This window comes from Camelus ferus, chromosome 20 (genome assembly GCF_009834535.1).
Source record: "Camelus ferus isolate YT-003-E chromosome 20, BCGSAC_Cfer_1.0, whole genome shotgun sequence".
Classification (NCBI taxonomy): domain Eukaryota; kingdom Metazoa; phylum Chordata; class Mammalia; order Artiodactyla; family Camelidae; genus Camelus; species Camelus ferus.
In genome coordinates, this window is record NC_045715.1 from 25,246,070 (window position 1) to 25,269,242 (window position 23,173).

The window sequence follows — 23,173 nt, forward strand, 5'->3', positions numbered from 1 at the left end:
GACCCTCCCCAGTCCTTTGGCTGAGAATAGCCAAGCAGCATGAGAGATGTCATCGTCGTAAGGACAGCTGAGCAGAAATGGCAAGTCCCTGGCAGAATGCTTCTGACCTATTAGCTTGCCCCTTTCTTCTTCCAAAAGTGTACACCCCAAATTGTAGGTGGTGGCGGGGACTGCCATCACTCAGGAGGCCCAGTGAGGAAGCCACAAACTCTCAAGGACTCATGTTAAGGCTTATTCCAACTTGCCCACTGGGCTTCCAAAGAGAATTCTCACTGGAACCTCGAAGGAGAATTCGGTCAAGAATCTCCATCCCCCATCAGAGAATTTTTCTCCCCAGCTGCTAGCCAAGGGGTGGGGGATGCTGGCTAAGTGCACAAGGTCGCAACAGTAGGAGGTAGAGCCAAACAAGGCAGGCAGACAGCAAAGGGGATTAAAAGCCTTGATTAAAAGCCCCATCAGCTTTCCTTCAGCTTTTCTCCCCACCCTGAATTTTAAACGGTTAATCATGGTCAAGTAGGAGCTGGTGTTCTTTCTAGGGGAACTGTGTCTACAGGCTGGAGAAACTTCCAAACAGAGCAGAGCTTGTGAAGGGCAAGGAAAGAGAAGAAAATGGGAATGCTGCAGACTTCCCCACTTGGAGTTGGATTACGGAATCAGATGGCAGGGCAGGTACCACAACACTAACCACCTCCCACAAGCATCCCTGAATGTTCTGGGTCAGGCAGTATGGAATCAGGATCTATATTCTGGTCCTAGCTTCCATCAGACAGTCATTCAACAAATCCTAATGAGTGTGAGGTGGTGAGCTTGGTACTGCGGGTATAAGAGCTATGGTACCCGGGCCCTGTGCTAGGGAAGTGTATAGTCTAGAAGAGCTGTGATAAGAATGATGCCTTTAAAGGCCTGCTGAGAGGTGGAAAGGAAGCAAGGAGGGATTGCTGTGAGCTGGAGTTGTGTCTCAGGTCTTCCCCCCCACCTATAATATAACAGTAGCATAATAATACATACACATTGTAACAGTAATGACTTACTCTGTGCCAGCATTGTATCGAGTGTTTTATATCTATCTATTATCTTATTTATTGCTCATATCAAGTCTATTGTTCCCACTTGTCAGATGAGGAAGCTGATGCTCACCAAGGTTGAGTAACTTGCCCAAGAATGCCCTGCTGGTTTGGAGTCCATCTGAGCCTCTGACTTTTGTGCTAAGCCCCATGCATTTCCAGTTTCCAAGTGCCTAGCTAAGGACATGGGGCTCAGAATTCAGGACACAGTCTGAGTCACTGATTGGACCTGTCCCATGTAGCATCCTTAGAAACCATTCCTCCCTCCTCCCAGCAACTGGTACGCACATGTTTATCGATCCTTCTTTTGCATGTAATGCAAATGGACACTTAATAATTTAGCAGAGTTAACAGTGCTGAAATATTAACAGGCCTTTCTCTTTTAATTAGCTGCTCAGAGAATGGCAGCCGGGTCTAAAAGGAGCTCTCAGGGCAAGTGCCTGGCCAGCTCTGCCGGAGCCTCCTTCTGCCGGGGATGATCCTTTGTGCCTCTTCTGTGGACCTCTTGGGAAAATTAACCATGTCTTCTGTGCTCGCTGCAGCAGGGCTTCACCCTGCTCTCCCCACAGCCCTGTCTGCAGAGCTGGCTGAAGCCTGTCCTCAGAGGTTTGCTGCTGGCCTAGGGGTGGGCCAGGTGGCTTCTCAGGAGCGCTAGAGTCTGCAGGAGGCTCTAATTCTTTGCTAGGAAAATCAATTTGAAACAGTCCCACTTATCCTATGCCATCTCCCCTGGCCTCACCTTAATGCCAGTCATTTTGAGGAGAAGCACCTGGACACCCTGCCCTGTCCATCTCTGGTCACTCTCTCAGGTCATGCTGATTCCCTCTCCATCCTCCCTTTGCTCCCTGGCCTCCCACCTCTTCAAAGGGCACACACAATCACCTTTCAATTTGCCATTGATTTACTGATTCCTTCTGTAACATTTCATGAGCACCTATTGTGTGAAATTCCCTGCCCTCAGCTCCAGGATGTAGAGCTAAATCAGGCGCAGCTCCCCTCCCTGAAGAACCTCTGTCCTCCCTTGCTGCAGGCTCCATTAAATTCTGCTCTCAGCACTGGGTCTTTTTGGCTCATCAAAACCAAGTCCACATTCAGTCGACCTCCCCTTTGGCTGCAAAAATCTTTCCCCAACCCAAGTGAATACATCTCTGACCTCTGGGTCCAAGGATACTGTCACTGAGTGTGGAGAGCAACCACGGCTGAAAGATCAGGGCACAGGCTGCCAGTCTCTCCCCACTGTTGAGCATGAAAACAAGCTCTACTCTCATAGTCAGATGCTGGGCCTGGTACTGCTCGCAGCATCCGCTCCCATGTATAAGGATTGGTTCCATTTTCAGGAGCTGATACTGTTTGCAGACCCTCATGCTTCTGGCAGAGCCTGGCACTCTTAACAACCATCCTCTGCTGAAAGTGGTGGCCAGTCCATCTGTGCCCGTGTGCTGGGGAATGTTTGGCACTGCTGCACCTATATCCTGGCCCCATCGGAAGACACACAGGTTCTGAGACTGCCAGCTTCTGCTCGTAGAATCTTCACTGTCTGAGTATCATTGGAAGTCTAATCTACACACAACTACTCAACACTGGGATGTCGGGACAGGACACTGGGAAAGCCCTCTAAATGGGGACTCTGAGGTCCCCTGGGGGAAACTATAAAGGGACTTTCTCCGTGTTGGGCCCCAGACCACCAGAATCAATACTCTCAACAACGAGGTGACCTAGGGCAGCTCTAACCAGTGTAGGCAGGACACTTAGGGAAGAGAAAATAGAAAGGCACATGCCTCGAGTTGGACACTGCTTGAGCCGTGGCTGTAAATGCAAGTCTCAGAGGCTGCCTGTGTGGTATGAGGAGCAGGAGGTAGAGCTCTATCTCCTCTATGGCTATGTGACCTCGGGTAAGTTATTTAACTTCTCGAAGCCTCAGTCTCTTCATCTGCAAAATGGGAAAATACTACATCTCTGCTCTAGTGGAAATAACTTCTAGGTTGTGAGGATTAAACGAGATAAATCACATTGGGTACACAACATAATGATTAGTATCTAGTAAATAAATCTCAGTTCTCTTTCCATTTGATCATATAGCCCGCGACCCTCTGGGAACTTATTCTAGGGGCCTGCAAGAGGAAAATGTAAGACTGAACAAAGAGGTCTACTTAGGGGCATGCCAAGAGCCATAACCCTGAGAGACCAGATCATCAGCATGGACAGAAAGAGGTAATCACTGGGAGGAGAGAACATCCAGGATGATGGCAGGAAAGAGAGGCTACCACCCATCAGGGCAGACAATGGCTTCTGGAACCCAAGACCTGAGTCTGCCTGGCTCAGGGATGTGGCGCCCATAGACATGGGGTTTCTCATGTAAAGCTTTTCTGCGCAGGCCCCAGCTACCCAGCCTCACCAAGTTCTCTCAGTGCTGGAGACCCCATCACTGGAGTTCATCTGGCGCTGGGCCCTGGCCGCAGCCCAGACTCTCGATATGACCAAGTGTCTACCCCACAAAGCATACCTCTTGAACAGAGCCCGTGGGAGGAGCAGAGCTGAAGTAGACACAGGGCTTCTCATTCATGCTGTTGCAATAACTGCCATGTGACTGGGGGCAAATCATTTAACCCTCTAGCCTAGAGCCTCAGTTTCCTGACTGTAAAATGGGCATAAGAATGCTCCCTACTGTGAGTATTAAATATAATAAGAATGGAATCCACCGAGCACAGTACATGCTGCCTAGTAGGGACTCTAGAAGTATAGTTAGAAGGGAGCAGAATAAAACCAAACTCATACTGCAGGATGTGTCCACCATGAGAAGGTCCCCCTAGTCTGAGTTGAGGCTTCCAATGTGCCCTGAGTGACCCTGTTTGTTGTAGCCTGAGGCTTACAACATGGCTCCATTGTACCCATGACCAACTCCAGGGATAGGGCGCATCCTGGTTGGGACCAGAGATACACTGCCAGATCCAGGCCCCCAACCCAGAATGCAGAGCCTGGGCTAGCCCTAGGCCAGGGAATGGACGGAGCTGTGGCTTTGCTAAAGCAAAAACCCCCCAAAGCCCCTCTGACTCAAAGCCCAGTGGCTTCTTCCCACCCCCAAGAGCTGAGACCCAAGCCTAAAGCACAGGACATGGCTCGTGGCCTGGCACAGGCCTGGCTGTAGGAGCCAAGGTGGGGCTGGGACACTGGACTGAGGCTGAAATGGGCATCTGAGGACCCTAGGCCCTCAGAAGGAATGGGATGGTGGTGGGTGGGTGGGAGTTCTTTCCAAACAAACCTGCGAGAACTGGTTAGAAGCTCCACTCCAGCACTTAATTTGACTAAACCCCCACTTCACCATATAAAACAGAGACCAATAATATTAGGCTCATAGTTGAGAAGAGTGAGATGACATATCAGAAAGTGCCATGTAAACTGTAAAGTTCTGCACAGATCAGGTCTTATTATTATTAGGTGTTGAAAGACCCAAATAGGGTTTCGGGAAGTGAAAATTGGAACTTAAGAAGCAGGCCATAATGCATCTATTAAACCAGTGAAAATAAATTAAAATGATAAAATCCATTGTGGCTGGGCTGTGCACAAGGCTGGTTCAAACTTTTCGTAGCACAACCCGGCAGTGTGAAATGAGAACCATAAAACTGTTCCTATCCTATGACCTATTAGGCAATCTCACTTTGGGGAATAGGCCCCAAGGAAATAATTTAAAAGGAAAAAGTAATTCACATAAGGATATTCATGGCAGAGCTATTTAGAAGAAGAAGAAATTGGCATCGGCCCAAACGCCCAGCACTGGAGAAATGGTGACCAAACTCCAGCGCATCGATGCAGGGGGTGCCCTGTGGCCATTAAACTGACAGGTCTAAAGGCTCAGTCAATACCAGGAGACGTGTGTAGGAGATAAAGTTGGCCAAGAAAGCAGAATGGACCACTGTTTACTGCTATGTAAAAATATATTGACAGGTATGGGCAGGGAATTTAGAGTGAATGGTTAATGTTTGATTGTCACTGGGTTCCTTTTTTTTTTCCTATGAAGTTGTTTAAGTGGATAATGATAACAATCACAACCCTGAAAGCAAAATCAATCTTGCAGCTTGAGAGCAGATGGGGCCTTAGACCCCAGGACAGAAGGGCTGGAGAGGGAAGGACAGTGTTTCTGCAGAGCCTACCCCACCACTCTGGTGGGGCAGCAACCTGATCCCCCAACATCCCAGGCCACGGTGGGTTCCTGGGCATCACCCCACCCAGCTGTGGGGTGGAATTATGGGTACCACAACCTGACTGCTTGATACCTCTTAAAGCAGCTCCTACATAGTTCCTCCAGGCTTGCCCTTCACCCTAGCTCAGGAGGCAGGAGAAGGATTCGCTCTGAAGTTTTAAAAACTAGGAAGCAGAGATATAAGGGCTTTATGCCCCTCTCTATATCCACTGACCTCAGGAGGACACCACATACTGCCCCTCAACACCTCCCAGGTCTGAGAGCCATTCCTCACTGTCCCCGTTAGTGTCAACACACTGTCAGCCAGAAACGTGGGACTTATTCCTGACTTCTCTCCTCCCACACCCCATGCCCAATCCACCAGCGAGCCCTCTCAGCTCGACCTTCAGAACTAACCCTGAATCCAACACCTGCAATACCACCCTAGTCTTAGCCATCACCACCACCTCCTGCCTGAATTATTACAGCAGCCTCCAGATAGGTCTACCTGCCTCCTCCCTTGCCTGGGACAGTCTTGTTCTCCACAAGCAGCCAGAGGAATCCCTTTACAACACTAAGTCAGATCCAGTCCCTCTTCTGCTCAAAATCCTACCACGACTCCCATCTCACTTCGAGTCAAAGCAATAGCTTTTTCAATAGCCAGTCACGCTCTGTCTTCTGCTCCCATCCCCACCTTGTGTTTTACTGCCCTCCTCCCCACTGCGGCCACACTGCTTTCTTCCTTGTTCTTCAAGCAGGCCAAGCCCACTTCCTCCTCAGGGTCTTTGCACTTGCAGCTCCTTCAGCTGGATTGCTCATCCCCAGATTTCCAGAGCTCTCTCCATGGCTTCCTTCAGCTCTCTTCTGAGAGAGGCTTTCCCCGACCACCCAATTTACAACAGCATACCTGCCCCCGTCACCATCCCTCTCAATCCCTTTCCCTGCTTTGTGTGTTCTTCCTCATCAGCACTAACATATTATATAGTCACTTGTTCATTCTCTTTCTGTGTCCCTTTCAAAGGAAAACACTCATGGGAGGGAAAACATGTTAAATTCCTGAAAGGGACGAACAACCTAACAACTTTTTTTCCCCAAGAGTCAAATCTAGAAGCATAATGTTTGGGAATGTATTTTCTTTAGCATCAGGTATATTTATAAATCAGTAAGTGTAATACTTGCCCCTCTGCTTAAGTATTCTCATTATTATTTTTTTCTCCGTCACCGAAGGGTTTCTCTCCTTTTTTGGCTACAATTTTAGAAACCACATAAGTGGCATACACCATAGGATCTGATTATAATGCTGAGCCTCTGAGCAACTTGTAAATGACTTGAAACCCAGTAGGTTAGGGGAGAAAAGTGAAGGACTTGTGGATGGGGGAGCCACCTGGGCTAGAGTTCAATCACAGCCAGGGACAGAAAAGTCACTGCCATTAGGAGGCTCCTAGGGGCTAAGGACAGGGGAGAGGGGGACCCACCTCTTAGGAGGAAAGTAGAGTCTGGGATGGGCAGATGTGGGTGGCAGTAAAGGGCTGGGTGCAAAAACACCTGTCTCCCAACTCATAAAGAAGCTCCAAGGGATTGTGCTTGCTAGAAACTTCCTCAAAAGGAAGATGGGAAGAGGGCTGGAACTCTGCCACCCTTTCTCTAGGGCCAGGGTAGCGGTCTCGCTCCCTCTTTTTCCCCAGTATCATGTCACCTGCCTGTACAGGAAGCCTCACAGGCCCCTTCCCTAGTGGCAGGCTCTGTGACCCAGCAGCTTCCTGAGCAGGCCCAGGCTCTGGAATCGCTCACTCAGCAGGGCCTCCTCTGAACAGCACCTGGCACCGGACTCAGAATGGCTTTCCCCCTTTCCTCTTCACCGCAGCCCTCTGAGGAAGGCACTATTATTACCACCACCTTGTGCATGGGGAAACTGAGGCATAGAGTATTACCTGTCCAAGATCACATAGCCAGTGAGCGGTTGAGGCAGGATCTGAACCCAGATCTGTTTCAGAAGCCTCTGCCCCTAGCCCTCAGGCCACACTGCCTCCCTACCCTCCCACCTGAGCAAGAGAGATGATTATGCATCAACTTTGATATATTTAGTTGCTTGCTTCTGAAATTAGACCTCAGTGGTGTCATGGAGCCTGGCAAGTCATGTGCGACAGCTGACCTCAGAGCTGCTAGTCACTGACACCTCGGTGTGAAGAACTTCTCTGGTTACTCCCCTTTCTAAGGGCCTGAGGGAACGAAACGGTAGAGGGCAGGGGGTGGAGGGAGGAAGCTGCAGGACCACTTGGCTGACCCTTCCCAGAATCCTCCTCTCCGGTTGCCATGGAGCCACCTCTGCAAGGCCTGGGCCCTGGCGGGAAGGGGAAGGCAAGGTGGGGCCAAAGGAAGCGACCCAGAAGAAAGGGGATTAGCTTCTTTGTGGGGTCCGTCTGGCAAAGGGAGGCCACAGAGGCATCAGTCCCGAGGCCCTCAGTCACCAGAGCCACCCTCAGTTGGAAGGGGGAGGGGATTCCCAGGAGAAACTGAGAAACACTGAGCTGAGATGGGTGAGGGAGATGATAAGTATGCAGAGGGTGGGGAAATTGAGGTGTAGGAGGAAGCCTGGACTCTGCAAAAACTGGGTATTCGGTAGTATTTTAGTCCAGTGCCCAGCAAGTCGTTGGTACTTAATAAATATCAGCTGGAGCTGTTGTTGTTGTAGGTGCTCAAAAGAGACTTCCTGGTTAGGACACCGGTGAGCCCCAGTTTGCTCAGACCAGGAGTGAAGCTTGAGCACTGTGTCAGGCAGATGTGCTCAGGGCTCCCATGGTAATGGGCTCTCAGCCCCGCAAGGAACCTTTTGAAGGTGCCAGCTGCCCTCTGAGCCTGAGCAGCTCTGTTCCTCTGAGGCTGGCTGGGGAGAGCTTCAGGAAAAGAGGAGGCCCCTCTGCCACTCAGCCCAGCTGGGGCCACTGTGTCCATACGGCCAGCCCCACCCCCACCCTGGCACGGGCGCAGCGGGTGAGCGCACGCCTGGCACAGGCCCCAGTGCCCGGGAGAGAGGCTTCAAGCCGGCGGCTTTGTATTTTGCGAAAACCAAATCCACAACTGAGCTCTCCAGCCAAGCAGGGCCTGCTGGGAAGGCTGGCAGGTCTCTCTTCCCGTCCCCCTGCTGAGGCCCACCCTCCCCTCCTCAGCCCCCCACCCAGGAACCATGGGGAGCACCAGCTGCCACCCTGGCTGGCATGGGGGGCTGGGGGGACAGCCGGGCCCAGCTCTAGCCATGCCAGGGCTTGTCCCCCTACCCTGACCCCCTTCCTGCCTAGAATAAATTGGAATACAAATCAGAGGGAAACGCTTTCCTCTGTTTGAACAAATTGCTATAGATTCCTGCCTGTCTCAGGTCAGGGCTTGCGATGGGGGATATTTTCACTCGTCGACTGCTAATAGACTCAGGAGAAGCTGCTGGATCGATGGAGGCCAGGAAAATTAGCCAGGAGCTTCAGGCCAGCCTCGGCCTACCCCTGCCCCCAACTGCAGGTCTCCTAGGAGTTGGGGGCAGCTATAACCCAGGATGGATGTAAGCTGTGGGCCAATGGCCCAGAGTGCTGGATGCTGTTCCCGCCTCCATCCTGGGAACCAAGGCAAGGATGACCAGAGACTGCCTGTGGGGTAAAGGTGGACCCAGGGAAGCCCCAAAGAGGTCTGCAATGCCCCCACACATACACACATGACTCCTTGCACATGAACACATGTTCTTGTGTGCATCATCACACGTATACATACCTTCCGCACATGTATGTCCATGTGGGTTTATGTGTGCACAAAAAGTCCTGTTGAAGTACCCAGTGAGAGCAGTTTATCTCATACTAATGGTTCTCCATACATAGACAGACAGACAGACACACATACACACTGATCACTAGCAGCCAGGGATCCCCACTGATTACTCCTTTCACCCTTCAGCCTGGCTCTATAATTCTTCAGGGGAGCCTGAAGGAGCCACTGCCTTTACCAGTCCCAGCTCCAGTAGAATGAAGAGGAGACTGTGGGGGAGGATGCAGCCAACCCCTACCCTGGACTGCCTCACAGGCCCTGCTCCCTCAGGTCCTGAGAAAGTGAGGGAGTGACCAGACAGGGTGTCGGTGCTTCAGGCACATTAGGGCACCCCTCAGTGCCAAGCCGTCCTGGCATCACCCGAAGCCACTGTGCCACTGGGCAATGCCAGGGGCCATGGCTGTACAGGGGAGCTGAAGGAAGGCGGGAGGGGATGGGAGAGCTCGCTGCAGCCTCTGAATACCCCTGAAGGAAGTGCGTTGGCTTGATCTGAAGAAAGCCTCTCATGTCTCTTGCCTGCTCTCCTAGCTATGTGAAGCCAGACATGCTTGCACTTGCATGTGCACACACACACACACACACACACTCCCCCAGGTAACCTGGAGCCCAGATCTGACTTGGGAGATAGAAGAAGGAAAGAAGGTAAGCTCACTGGCAGGTAGAGCTTGGTATGACCCTTCACCTATGACCACTGATTTCTGCCTCAAAAAATTGACCAGTTAGGGTCAGGAGACAGCTTGGCTATCGGTGCCTTACTACACATACCCCCTCCCCTAACCTCTTCAGTGCACACCAGCCAGCACCTGCTTCTCTGCCTGAAGCTGTCTCTGACCACTATAGCTCACACTGCCTGTGTGTGCATTTGTAGTGGGAAGTTGACACCCCCTGGGGCAGCCCTCAACCAGTGACTGGTGGGAGTTAGAGTATACATGCCCCAACTCCATATGTCCATGGTGGAATAACCTTGAAGTGTGTTTTACAGTGTCCCAGAGGTCCCTAGTGGGACATGGTGGTGAATGGCTTGACAACGCACCTTCTATTGGTTCCTTTGCTTCCCTGTCTCTCGTCCCCATTCTCCTACCAGAGCTTCCCAGGCTTACCTTCCAAATAAACTACCCACACTCAGCTCCTTATCTTAGGATCTGCTTCTGGGGAACCCAAACCAAGATTGTGAGTCCAAGCCAATTATGATCACTATGGTTGCCCACTATTAAATCTTTCACATGGCCACAGTCCAGAGCCATCATATTGCCTAACAATCATACACACACACACATCAAATACCTTACCATGCTCCCCTATCTCCACCCATCAATTCCTTGGAAACCTCCTTGCCTGAATCCCAATGCTTTAAGATCCAATTCATCTGATCAACCAAACTGGGCCACTGGAAAAAGGCTTGAGAGATGCTGGAGCAACCTTCCCCGAGCAACCTTCTGGAAACAGTGACTGTGTTTCTCTCAGCTAACTTGAATAATAACTTTAAGGTGGAACTTAAGCAGTGTGACAGAGCTCTTGGACCTGATGGAGATTGGTAGCAACCTCAGTGCACACTACCAAGCTGGCTGCCTCCTCCACCCACAAGGGGGGGCCTCCCAGGACCTCCCTGACATTTCATTAATGGATTCTAACATCTAACCAGGAGTCTTGCACCCAGAGTGAGCTCCAGATCCTGCAATGAGGCCTGGGAATAAGAAAGGGAGTTTACAGGAATGAAGGGAGGATTATAGAGATGTGGGCATGAAATGAGCTTATAAATGCCATGCAGACATGTCCTGACTTCTCATGAGCCCACAAAATATAGGAGAATGAGAACGATCCATCTGGAAAGTCCCTTGACATGACTTTTAACTTCAGCCTTGGCACTAATTGCTGTGTGATCTTGACTTGCCACTTACCTTCTCTGGTCTCAGTCTCTTCCTGCACTCAGTCCCAAAGATCTGCCTCTGGATCACTTAAGTGCACTGGTTGGCAGCTGAGCTCACTTCTTGCCACATTTTCAAGCCCCATCTCCTGGCCTTCTCTGTATCTACCCTGTGGCTTTATTCCAGGAAGGAAAATAAAGCCAGGTCTTGTGACAGCACAGAGCTTCACCTTGCCTAGTGGGCTTATGTATTTTTCTGGAGATAAACTGACCTCCCCAAGGGCCCCCTGCATTTTACTAGAGTACCAGAACCAAACCCTGGTAGATGAGACCACCAGAATCTCTCTCTGTCCCCACCTCTACCCTCCTGATGTCCCTCTCAGAGATGGGGGAAAGTGCCTTCATTAAGAGTTTCTTGAGAATCACATAGGGAAAGTCTCAGGGCCAAGAAGATATTCAAGTTCAACTCAGAGGCCTCAGCTCCTGAAACTTTCTGATGAGAGGCTATATTATAGAAGTTGAAATAAGGTCAAACAATGAGAAGAACTTCCAACCAAGGACCAGACATTGAACAAACAGCAGTGGGGTTGCCTGGTGTCACGTGGGTGTGGGCTGAGAGGCAGAAAGATGAGCTAGATCACCTCTGCCACACTCTTTGCCCCATGGCCTTTAGCACCGTCCCTCAGCTTCTGTTCCCCAAAATCAGGAGGGCCCAAAGAGCTCTCCTGAAGCTGGGACTGAAAGAAGCCACTTGCTAGTGGAAAGATATCAACCAGTGGAAATGAACAGCCTCATGGAAATGTGAATGAACAGGGTGTTGGGGTGAGGAGGAGGAGACAGCATAAGCTGATGGGAAGCTGGATCCTCACATGAATATCTAGGTGACCCCAAGCAAGCCTGTTCCCTACTCTGGGTCTCAGTCTTCTCTAAGGTTTCTTTTGGGCATACTCTGAGCAGACAGAGCCCCCAGCCCACCTGAGCTAGGGTGGCAGGGCAGGGGGAGATGTGGAGAAGAGCAGCTGTTCACATTCATCTAAATCCTCTCATTTCAAGAAATGCCAACTGATCCTGAGGTGGGGATTTGTGGTAAAGACTGCTCATTACCTACCCAGCATCCAATCTCCCCTTCTTTATAACTGAAACCTGATATTCTCTTAGGTGAGAATGTGTCCATCTAAAGGGCTATATTTTTCAGCCTGTCTTCATCTAAGAATGACCAATGAGATGGAAGCAGACATCATTGGGAGGGGATTCCTGGAAGAGCTGACTCAATTGGTAGATGACTCAACCTTTTAAATGTTCCTCCCTTCTTCCTGCCTGGAATGTGTCATGATGGCTAAGCCCCAGCAGCCCTTTAGTGACTTTAAGGCAAAATGTTCTAAGGTGGGGGTTCATAATCTTTGCTACACATTGGAATTACCTGGGTTTCTTTTAAAAAAAAAAAATGCTGATGCTTGGTTCTCACTCCCAGACATTCCAATTTAATTGGTATGAGGTACGATCTAGGCATCAGGATTTTTAAACACTCCCAGGTAATTCTAACATGGAGCAAGTTTTGAGAAGCACCACAGTAAGGAGAGAACAAGATGAAAGGGACCTGGATCTTTAGTGACTGAGGAGCCACCATAGCAGCCATGGATAGCCTACCTCTAGACTTAATAAAGCCACTTTAAAGAGTAGACATGGATGAAAAAGAAAACAAACTTACAACACAGAGGATTGACAAATCCAAAATTTGGTTCTTTGATAAGACAAAACAATGATAAACCCCTAAAATGACTAATCAAAAAAAAAAAAAAAAAAAAAAAGAAGGTACCAGTAACCAATATTAGGATTTAAAAAGGAGTTTCACTATAGGAAGTACAAACAGTATAAAAGATCATAAGAAGTTATTATAAGTGGGGAGCGTATAGCTCAGTGGTAGAGCACATGCTTAGCAAGTACAAGGTCCTGGGTTCAATCCCCAACACCTCCATTAAAAAATAATAATTAATTAATTAAAATTTTGAAAGAAGTTTTTTTTTTATAAAAGTCACTTTAATTTGTTGAAGACTCTGTAGTCAGGTCTTTGTTTCTAACAACAGAATATGATTCCCAACTCATATGGGACTAAGGATCCTTATACTGCCCCCATCAGCCAACCTGTCCTCCATAGCACAGGCTGGAGAACAAAAACATGGCCAGGTCCTGCCCTCAGGAACTTCACATTTCAGGAAGTAGGCAGGCATTTAGACTTGGCATTGGGCAGGCTTGAGTTCAAATCCTGACTCCACTACTTGCTAATTGCAGGGCTTAGGGCAAGTTCCTCAAGCTGAGCCTCAGCTTCTCCATCTGGAAAACTAGAATGTTGGAAAAGATGACATTCTCCCTACTCCACTGCAGGCTCCCAAGGGGCAGGTGTCCTTCACCTCTGCAGCCACAGTACCCACTACCCTCCCAGACCCTTAGCAGGTACTCATTAAACTAGTAACTCACTTTACATTGAATTCCTACGATGTGGTCCAGCTTTGAAATTTTCATTTTCTCTAAACCAAAAAGAGAGGAGAATAAATAAAAGGGACACATTTCAAAAAGGTAACAGAATTTACCTATTGAAAATCAATGAAAACAACATTTCTGGGGCTGTTTCTTTCAGTCTCGCTAGGTTCAGGACTAGAAATTCCCTGGTTAAAGCAGGGAGAGAGGCCAGTCTCCCAAGCTCCTGACATGGACTTTTCAGTTAGAACCATTAAACTGCAAGTTCCCTTGTTCATAATTTAAAGAATAATAAGTTGGGGTTTTTTAAGACCCCAGGGTCCAGATGAATGGGTTGAAACAAAGCTTGGGCAGTGATCTGGAAAACCCAGAAATGCCCTCAGAAAGCCCAAGGGAAGAAGGTATCTGTTTGGACCTGACTCATTCGGATGCACTGTCTATACCAGCTGTGCCTGAGAATCAACTGGAGAGCTCTCCGACCACAGCTGCCTTGATGCCGCCTGCGGGGTTTCTGATTCAGGAGGGCCGAGGGCGGAGCCAGGCATATGTTGTTGAAAAAGCTCTCCAGGTGGTTCTGACATGCTGCCAGGGCTGAGAACCACTTCTCTACACAGCTTCCAACCCTCCAGATAATCAGTCTACCTAGGCCGAGTTTCTGGGACTGAAAAGGAATCAAGAAGAGTTTGGGGTGGAATCTCCAAGCCAGCCAAGCAGCACCCTCGATGGCCACCCATGTCACCACCCCCCACAGAGGTCATCCACCCCTGCAGCCCCAGCTTCTCACAGACAGAAGCCCCAGCCTGGGCAGGGGAACTGCCCTTCTAACCCTTCCTGGCCTGCAACATTTCTCAAGAACGCAGCCTGCACCCCCTGCTTCCATAAGCCACCCACACTCGGGGCTTCCGACCATCTGCCTGCCACTCTCTCTGCTCTCAGGAAACAGAGCCCCCATAGTTTGCCTTTGAATTTACAAAGTGATATCACTCAGGCTCCTCTGTAAACTCAAGAGGTGGGCGTGCCTGAACCAGCCTTCCAGATAAGGAAACTGAGGCTCAGAGAGGTGAGGCTACTGGGCCAGGGTCCCCCAGAGACAGCAGGCTGGCCTTCCAACCCAAGTCTTCCCATCTGAGCACAATCATTTTTCCTGTCTGCCCTTGTTGTTCAAAGAGCAACCCAGGGGCCAGCAGCATTGGCCTCACCCAGGAGTTTGTTGGAAACGCAGAACCTCTGCTTAGCCCCAGACCCACTGAATCAAAATTTGCACTTTCACAAAATCCCCAGAGGATTCCAGCTGGGTCTTGATGAGCCCTGCTCTGTGCTGCAGCTGCCTCCCCACCAACCTCCCAGTCCCCAGATGGTCCTTACTCTGTCTCCTCCTCGACCTCAGACGACCCTTCCTCCCATGGACTCTATCCCTTCCCTGGCTCTCCGGTCCCTGTCCCCTCTTGGGTCTCCTCCTACCTCCCTGATGCCACCTGCTCTGGCTCCTCTTCCTCCTCCCATCCCAGGGCACTGGTCTCAGCCCAGCCTCCTCTCTCACTCTGCTCTCTCTTCTGTGGCAGTTTTATTCCACCTCATGGTGTCAACCCACATCGCTCTGTGATCGTAAATCCAGACATGCAGATCTACCTCTTCAGAACGGACCTCTCTCCTGAGCACCAACACTCATGTCCACCTGCTCCACCAGCTTCTCTCCCAGACATCCCAGCACCAGAATCCCATGAAGTTCCAAACTACACTGGCATTGTCATTCAAATAAAACCATTCAGCAAGGCCTTGCTAAGTGCCTGGCACAGTGCTCAGAGCGTCCCAGGCACCATCTCATTGCATGCTTATCACAAACCCGTCTGACAAGCCCAAAAGCCACAGCTTTGAAAGCAGATGTGATTTCTCAGGCTTTCACAGCTGGCACGGGGCAGAGCTAGGGTTCAGACCTGAGTTCCTTATCCAGAAGTCTAGGCATTTATCTACTTCCCTCCACTGCCCCAAACCTGTCTGACTTCCCATGACCTTTGCTCCACCTCGTTGCCATTATGTGCCAAGCCTCTCAACACCAAACTTCAGAGCCATTTTCAGCTCCTATCCTTTGCCTGAGCTCTGAAACACTGTCAGGACCTAATCATTGTACTGTCTCACTTCTCTCCTTTTGTAACAGTCTCTGCCTGGATCCTTCGCCTCAATACCCAACCTCCTCCAGTCTATTCCCTGCAGGGCAGCCAGAAGAATTCTATTAAAAAGGTGTCAGTTCATGTCCCTCCTTTTGCTCAAAACCCTCCCATGGCCCCCACCTCACTCAGAATCAAATCCAAAGTCCTTACATAGCTTTCAAGGCTGCAAACAATCTGGTCCCATTAACTCTCTAACTCCAACTCCCACTCCCCTCCCCATGGCTCACTTTGCTTCAGCCATACAGGATGCCGCATTGTTGCTAAATAAGCCAGGAATATTCCTACCCCAGGGCCTTTGCACTGGCTATTCTCCCACCTGGAACACACTTCCTGCAGATATCCATGAGGTTTCCTTCGTGGGTCTCTGCTCTGGTGGCACCTACTCAAAGATCACCCCTATTCCCAACTACTGTATATGAACTTAAACCACAGTCTACCACTCCTTGTTCCCTTAGCTGCCTACCCTTTTTTATAGAACTCATCATCATTTTATATATATATATATATATATATATATATATATATATATATATGTACACACACACACACATATTCCCTGACTTGTTTACTACCCGTTTCCCCTCAATTTGAATGTAAACTCTAGGAGAGCAAGAGCCTGTTTCTCTCACTAAATATCTCAAGCACCCCATACAGAGCCTTCACTCATATGTTTGTTGATAGACTGCAGTTCTTATACCCAATCCCTCCTGTCTATTCTCATGGCCACCATCCTGGAGCAAGCTCTCACTAAGACATCCCCAGACAACTTCAGGATCTCCTGATGTCTCCTTCCTCCTGAACACAGCCTCCTCAAACATACAGTTGCATGGCTACCTGACCTGATATGAGCTACCTGGGCTCATATCAACCCACTCCCCTGCTCAAGACCCTACCAATATCATCTCCCAAACCCAAGATTCCAGCCTACTCCACCCAAGCACAGGCTTTATAATCAGCAAGTCTTGAGTTCAAGCCCAGCTCTGCCACTTGAACAAGTAACTTCATTTTTCTGAGCCCTCAGTTTACTCATTGGTAAAATGGGCTGATGAATGACTCTCTCTTAAGGGACTGTGGTAAGGATTAAAGAGGACAATATATATTCCTAATCTTTGCCTGGGCATTAAACATTAGCAATTTTTAGTATTATTCCTTTACTGTTCCAATTCTAACTGCCCTGATTTACTTTCTTTTTTAAAAAAATTTTTTATTGAAGTGTAGTTGATTTACAATGTTAGTTTCAGGTGCACAACAAAGTGATTCAGTTATACATATACATACATATATATTTTTTCTTTTTAGATTCTTTTCCATCCTGATTCCCTTTCAACATATGCTCCAGCCCAAATGAACGACTCACTTTCCCCACACACACCAGGTTCTTTATCCTCCAAGCTTCTGCCACAATGAGCACTCCACCTGGAATGCCCTTCTCAGTCCTCACTTCCATTTGTCAAGACCAGTTCCAATGCTCCCTCCTCCACAAGGCCTTGGAAGTAATTTCCGCCCCCTTCAAATTCCCACAGCCTTTTACCTGCCCTTGCCAAATGGCATTTATCGAGATCTTTCCAGGAACCACCATCTTGTCTGTGATTCTTCTCCTGTTCTCCTTGAGAGAAGAGCCTCCATCTTATTTATCTCGGTAGCCCTGTCAGTGCTCAGAACTGGGCCTTGCTCAAGGGAGGTATTCAGTAAATATTTAATGAGTGGTGAGAGGAACACCATGTTGTTTTCCTATACCCAAATCAGAAGATCCCCTGGGATCAAGTCTCCCAGCCACTTCTTACCAGCTGTATAACCTTGAGCATATCACTTAAACTCTTAGAACCTGTTTCCCCATCTATTAAATGGGGACGATAGGACCTGCTGTGCTGACCTCTCAGAATGTTATGGAATCAAAGGAGGCAGAGGCATGAAAATGCTTGGCAATGCACACGGCACTTACATACCTATAAGATATTGTAGTTATAACCAACGATTCTCCCTAAAAAGTTCATTCCTCTTTGCACAGAAAGATGCCTGAAAGAATCACCATCAAATGCAGAGCAAAATGCCAAGTGAGTTTCTTCCTTATATTTTTATGTTTTCTACGATTGTTTTTGCAAAGAGCACGTGATACGCATAGACTTGTGGAAAGGGGAGATTGTACTGTTTAAAAAAAAAAATGGTTCATTCCTTTGAGTTAAGCATTGCTTTTGCCTTCCAAATCAGCATTTCAAAGCAATTGGGGTCCCTTAATACCTAGTTCCAACCATCAGCAGTTACGTGCCTGCAAAGCAAGGTCTTCTGACAACTGGGGAGAAAGATGCAGAAGGGCCGCACCCAGGTTCACAAAGAGTCACTTCTGCCAAGTCACGAGCCCCTGCTCTGCACACAGCCCTGCCCAGGCAGGAGCCAACTCAGCCAAGCCCCACCAGAGAGCTCTTCTCCAGGCTAGGGTGCAGGAAGTGTGGTTTTGGCCACAGGTGAATGCCCTAGGACACTGGAGTGGAGACACAGGAGCTGGAAGGAGGTCTTGAGCTTCAGAAGGCCCCAAGGAGGTCTGATGGGCCCCAGGCTAAGGAATTGGAATAACTCTTATCCTATTGGGAGGCGAGAGGCCAATGGAGCCCAGGAAAGGCAAGAAGCAATGTGGCAGCCAAGCCCTCCCCCTGCTGGCCACATCTGGAGTGGCAGTGCAGCCACACAGGGCAGGGTCCCCAGGTACATATCCCCACACCTGGGGCCTGTCAGCATCCAGTGTCCAGAGGCAGGTCAGGGCGAGGAAGGGCTCTCCAGGACTGAGAAGTCCAAGGTCCCTTCTCCCAGGTCCTCTGTTATGGCTGGGTGAGGCATCTCCCCGGCAACCTCCCTGAGCCCAGCCACAAGGAGATGAAAGGTAGGAGTGAGGGAGAGGAAGGGAGATGAAGGGGAAGAGGGGAGGATGTTGGGGAGAGGGCGGGTCCCACATTCCTGCTTTTGTCTCACTCCTCTCAGGCCTGCCCGTGCCTCCTGGGCAGCCAGAGAAGCGGTGGCTGCTACCACTGCCCGGATTTCCACTCCCGCCCCCAGGTATTGATTTCCTGCATCATTCATTTGCTGGGCCTTGGCGGCTGTGATTAGCTCCCTCCATTCTCCCTATGGAGCCCCCTGCCCGTCCCTTCATGTTCCAGCAAAGCAGAGCTAATACCAGGCTGTAAACGAAGCTTCGCCACCCTGGCCCCAGGAGCTCACAGCCAGGCCTGGCCAATTACAAGTAGGCCCTTGGCATGGCCCCAGCCTGCCCGTCAAAGGTGCTTTCCTGGCTAATGAAATCGTCTTTAACCACCCCTCCCCCATTCCCCAGAGTCCCCTCCCAGACAGGAAGCACAGATTACCAGGCTGCAGTGAAGGATGGGACATCATGTGGCTCTTGACCTGAAGGGGGGTTCTCCTGCCTGGCATTGGGCCTGGGGAGCTCTCAGACTGGCTCAGGGGACGACTTCAACTTAGCAGGGCAGGGCCTGGGGAGGGGTGCAGACAATGCTGACAATGCAAACAGAACAGCGTAGGTTTGTGGACACAAGGCCCTCTCTCTCCCTCATGCAGTTTCTATAACTGAGAAGGAAGACGGGACAGAGGCAGGGACCTTCTTGAGAGCTTTTAGAAAATCCCAAGCCTTCTGTTGGCCTTGTGGGGCCAGAGTTCCTGATGCAATGCCTTCCTTCTCCAGGGGAAAGCCAGTTTTCAAGGCATGGGGTAGAAACTCTAATGAAAAATCCAGAGAGTGCCCACAACCAGAGCAACACCCAGAAGATGGCACTGGGAGACACACTTTCTGAAATGCCCTCTCCGCACCCCTCAGAGGAGGGAAAAAACCTGACTTGGTGATAATTCTGTAAGCTATGTTGCTCTTGTCAAATTATTCAACATCTGTCTTCATGTTCCCACAAAAATTAGCATAGGATAGTAGTTTCTGATGACACCTTTGGTGAAATATTTTGACTTCCACCAGTAAGTTGCAAACAACCTGTCTTAAGGATAATGTCAATTCCCACTCCTGCATATTAAATAATCCAGGGGTTTGTTGTGTTTTTGTAAGGGAGAGGAGTCCCATGGACCTGACACTGGCTGGAAGTCCAGAAGCCATGGGAGGAGGAGAGGAAGCCAGGATGGAGGAGGGGGTGTTCTCTGATGTTATCCAATCGCAGAATATTCCTCCATCACCTGGCTACTATCTTTGCCCCAGAGACCTAGCCAGCCCATCCCACTGGCTTGCCAGAAAGCAGATTACAGTATCCACCCTGAAGTACAACAAAGTGGGCCAGGAGATTGGGAGGCGGGAGGGAAGAGGGGACTGGCTCCAACTGGACCATCTGGTCCAGTGCTCCGCTGCTGTAGCATCTGTGCCCCAAAGAAGAGCAAAGCCACCTGGCCAGACTGAGAGTGTCTCCCCAGCCCTACTGCAGACAGTGGACCTCAGAGCCGACAAGAGGACACCCAGAGGGAAGTCGAGCACAGGGTTCCAGGCATGTACTTCCCACCAGCAGAGACCCACAGCCCAGGCCAGATCCTGCTGGGTTTACCCTCCACATCCTGTTCTTCTCTCTCCTCAATTCAGCTTCCATGTTAGCCTGCCCCTCCCTCAGCCATACATTCTGGAAAGATGCTGATGTTCCCTCCCCAGGGCACACTTTTTTCTTTTGTGCCTTGAGTAAAACCTTCTGCCTCCCTCCTCACTGCCAGGGTAGCTGAGGTTCCCTACAGCTGCCAGCCTAGGACTCTGTCACTCTCCCTAAGCAGAGACTCTCAAAGAGACCCTGCTACCCTGCGGGAGGCCATCCTAGACAGACTTCTTGGGGAGAAAAAATTTCAAGAAGCATTTCCTCAACTTCCCCCCAACAATGGCCTTTCATTCATGCAACAAATATTTGCCCAGCTCCTGCTGTGTGCCAGGCACCATGCTGGGTGCTGACATTCAATGACAGATATGAGTGACCATCCTTCCCCTCTACACCCTACTCTTTCTCAAGCTGCTCTATCTGCTTGGGGCGGGGGGGGGGGGCAGAAGAACTAGCTTTTCATACTATTTCTTGTGATACAGTGGTTCTCCCTTCTACTATATATGCCTAAGCTTCTAGCATCATAAGGAACTCAGCAGTCTCTCACCCTCCTCCTCGTATTAGGTCTTCCCCTCTCTCCATCCACCTTGATAAAGACTTTCCATCCTGCAATTCCCCTGAGGCCCCAGACATTTTAGGGGCCATGTTCTTGAAGGGCAGGTAGAAAGAACGTCACCTAAGAACCCAGGTTGGCCCCAGTGCACCCAGCCCACCTTGATTTGCTCTGAGTGAGAGCAGCTGGGACCCCAGTACATGAGGAAGTGGAGAAAATACAGAGAAAGGGGGACTTTTAAGCCTTCTGGCCCCAAAGTACTCTGAATCAAGGTCCATAGAGACCACTGCTCCACCCCCAGCTCTCATTGCTGGGGTTTCCAGGCTAGGCTCAGGGGGGCCTCTTCAAGATGGGTCCCATGTATCCCTGGAGAAGGCTGGAGAAGCGGGAGAGGATAGAGGAGAGGGATGGCCAGGAGATGGGCTTGCCAGATCTGCCCAAGGGCACTCGGAGGGAGAAGCACGGTGGAGGACAGCAGCAAATGGGGAGGGCTCCTCTCACTCTCTGGAGCCCCTGGGGTGTGGTGAGAAGGCAAAAGCCTCAGTGGGTCCCTCCTTGGGCCACCTCTTAGGGAGGCAGTAAAGGTATAGGGAAACCTTGAAGAGAAAAAAAAGAGGACCTCCCCGTACACCCTGATGTCTTTCCTCTGCTTTGGGGAGACCGAGGTCTCTTGGACCCACTCAGCGGCCTCCTCCCCACAACCCAGCCTCTCTCAGTCCCTGCTGCATTCTTCCTCCTTCTTTCCCTTTCTGGCCTATGTAAAGGACCAGGCAGTAAGAGACACACAAACTAATTAAGAAGCAGAGTTTGGCCAGATGCCTGGGCCAGCCTACCCAGGGAATAAAGCCCAAGCCAGCTAGCTGTGTAGGGCCAGAAGGATGTCACCTCCCAGACACCCCTCAGGACACCTCTTCCTCTTGCCAGGCTCAGGGAGGCAGGCCAGGCACCCCTAGAAGGAAGCATTTAGAATCTGCACTTGAGGCTGGCAGCTGAGGGGACAATGCCTCTGCCCCCACCCCTCAACAGAATAGGTCAAGCCCTCTCCTGATCTAAAGACAAATAATTAGGCCCTCAACCTTAGAGAAAGAGGGAAAGAGAATCCTCCCCGCTCCAGCTATACATCATTAAAAAGTGACCTACACAGACCACCCTGCAGTCAGAAGGTAAAGTAAGGTCCATGTTGCCCCAAAGACTTTTCGTGCTGTGGGCCAGTGCACTGATGGCAGCCAGAACTCAGGAGCGAGAGTCCCTGAGAGGGGTGAGCCCGTGTGATCCTGAACGAATGATATCAGCTCCCGGGACCTTTCCCTGGGAAAACCCACGAGAAAGAAGGGAGAAGGGATAACCAGAGTCTCCTCCGCGCCTGAGAGAGAGGCGTGGGGATGCGGTAGCAAAGCTGCGTGGCAGGAGGCAGAGTTTGAACACGCAGCCCGATGGGTGCGTGCAGTGTTTGCGTTTCCTGGGGACGGTGGCTGAATGTGTGTGTGCTCAGGGAGAAGGAAGGTGGGGCTGGGGTTTTGTAGCTGAGAACCGGGGATAGGAAGAACTAACTGGCTCAGGAGAGGTCAGAAGAAGGATTCTGGGTTCTTAGAAGCCAGATCCAGGGGATGCCGGCCTCCGCCTGGGCTGTCAAAAAGCGAGCAAAAGAAGCGAAGCCGAGCGAGAGCAGAGAAGGCGAGCCCACTGCCAGGCCGCGGTGCTGGCAGCCAGCTCGCCCTTAAGCCGGGCGCAACTCGGGATCGTGCATCGCTCGGCTTCCACTCCGGAGGCCGAGACAGGGTAGGACGAGGTTTCGGTGCAAGTCGCTTCCCCAGACCCCGGTTTGCGGTCTGTCAGGATCTCCCGAACCAACTGGGTGCTTTCGAGAGTTCCAAGTCACTCCCGCCACTGGCAAGGTTTGGGAAAGTGGGTACTACCTCCCCCTGGCATCCCCGGCTTCATGCCAGACCCTACGACCTATCTCCGTGCTTCATCTGAAGCAGCTAGCTCGATCTCCTCCCGCTCTGGGAAAGGGCGGGTGCCCGGACATTCATTCCAGAGTCCGAGCCCGGGGCCCCACCAAACCCGAGCAGCGCGCACTTTGCGCCTCTTGCAAAGTTTCCTCGCGATGTTAAGCCGCCGTGGAGCGGGACGCGAGCTCTTACCGTAGACTCCTTGTCCCTGGCAGTGGAAGGGGATCAGCGCCAGAAGTAGAAGGCAGGTCAGCTCCATCTTCACGGCCCGTGCTTCATCCCCGCGAGGCGGCGCAGCCCGAGAGGCGGCGGAGGGCTCATACGCCGGGGCCCCGCGATGCCCCTTACGTCTCGCCCTTCCGCAAGAGGCAACCCAGGGGGAGGAGGCGGCGACAGAGACCAGGAGACTGAGGAGGCGGCGGTGGCGGCAGCGGCGACCCGGGTTTCTCCTCCAGCGGGGCCGCTGCCCGCGTGGGGACGCAGGGGGCGCTGGCCTGGCCCCGGGTGCCTCGGCGCGCCCGGCTCAGCAGCCAGCG

The 23,173-nt window shown here is 50.8% G+C and overlaps 1 protein-coding gene across 3 annotated transcripts in view; it reads right to left on the reverse strand.

Annotated features, from left to right (window-relative positions):
* Positions 1-22,942, reverse strand: part of MDGA1 (MAM domain containing glycosylphosphatidylinositol anchor 1) — a 56,883-nt gene extending 33,941 nt beyond the window's left edge. For all 3 annotated transcript variants that reach the window (XM_032462986.1, XM_032462987.1, XM_006173283.3), the window contains exon 1: positions 22,830-22,942. In XM_032462986.1, coding sequence (XP_032318877.1) covers positions 22,830-22,896 — 67 coding nt within the window. In that variant the 5' untranslated portion in view covers positions 22,897-22,942. The remainder of the gene's footprint in view (positions 1-22,829) is intronic.
* Positions 22,943-23,173: the final 231 nt, after the last annotated feature.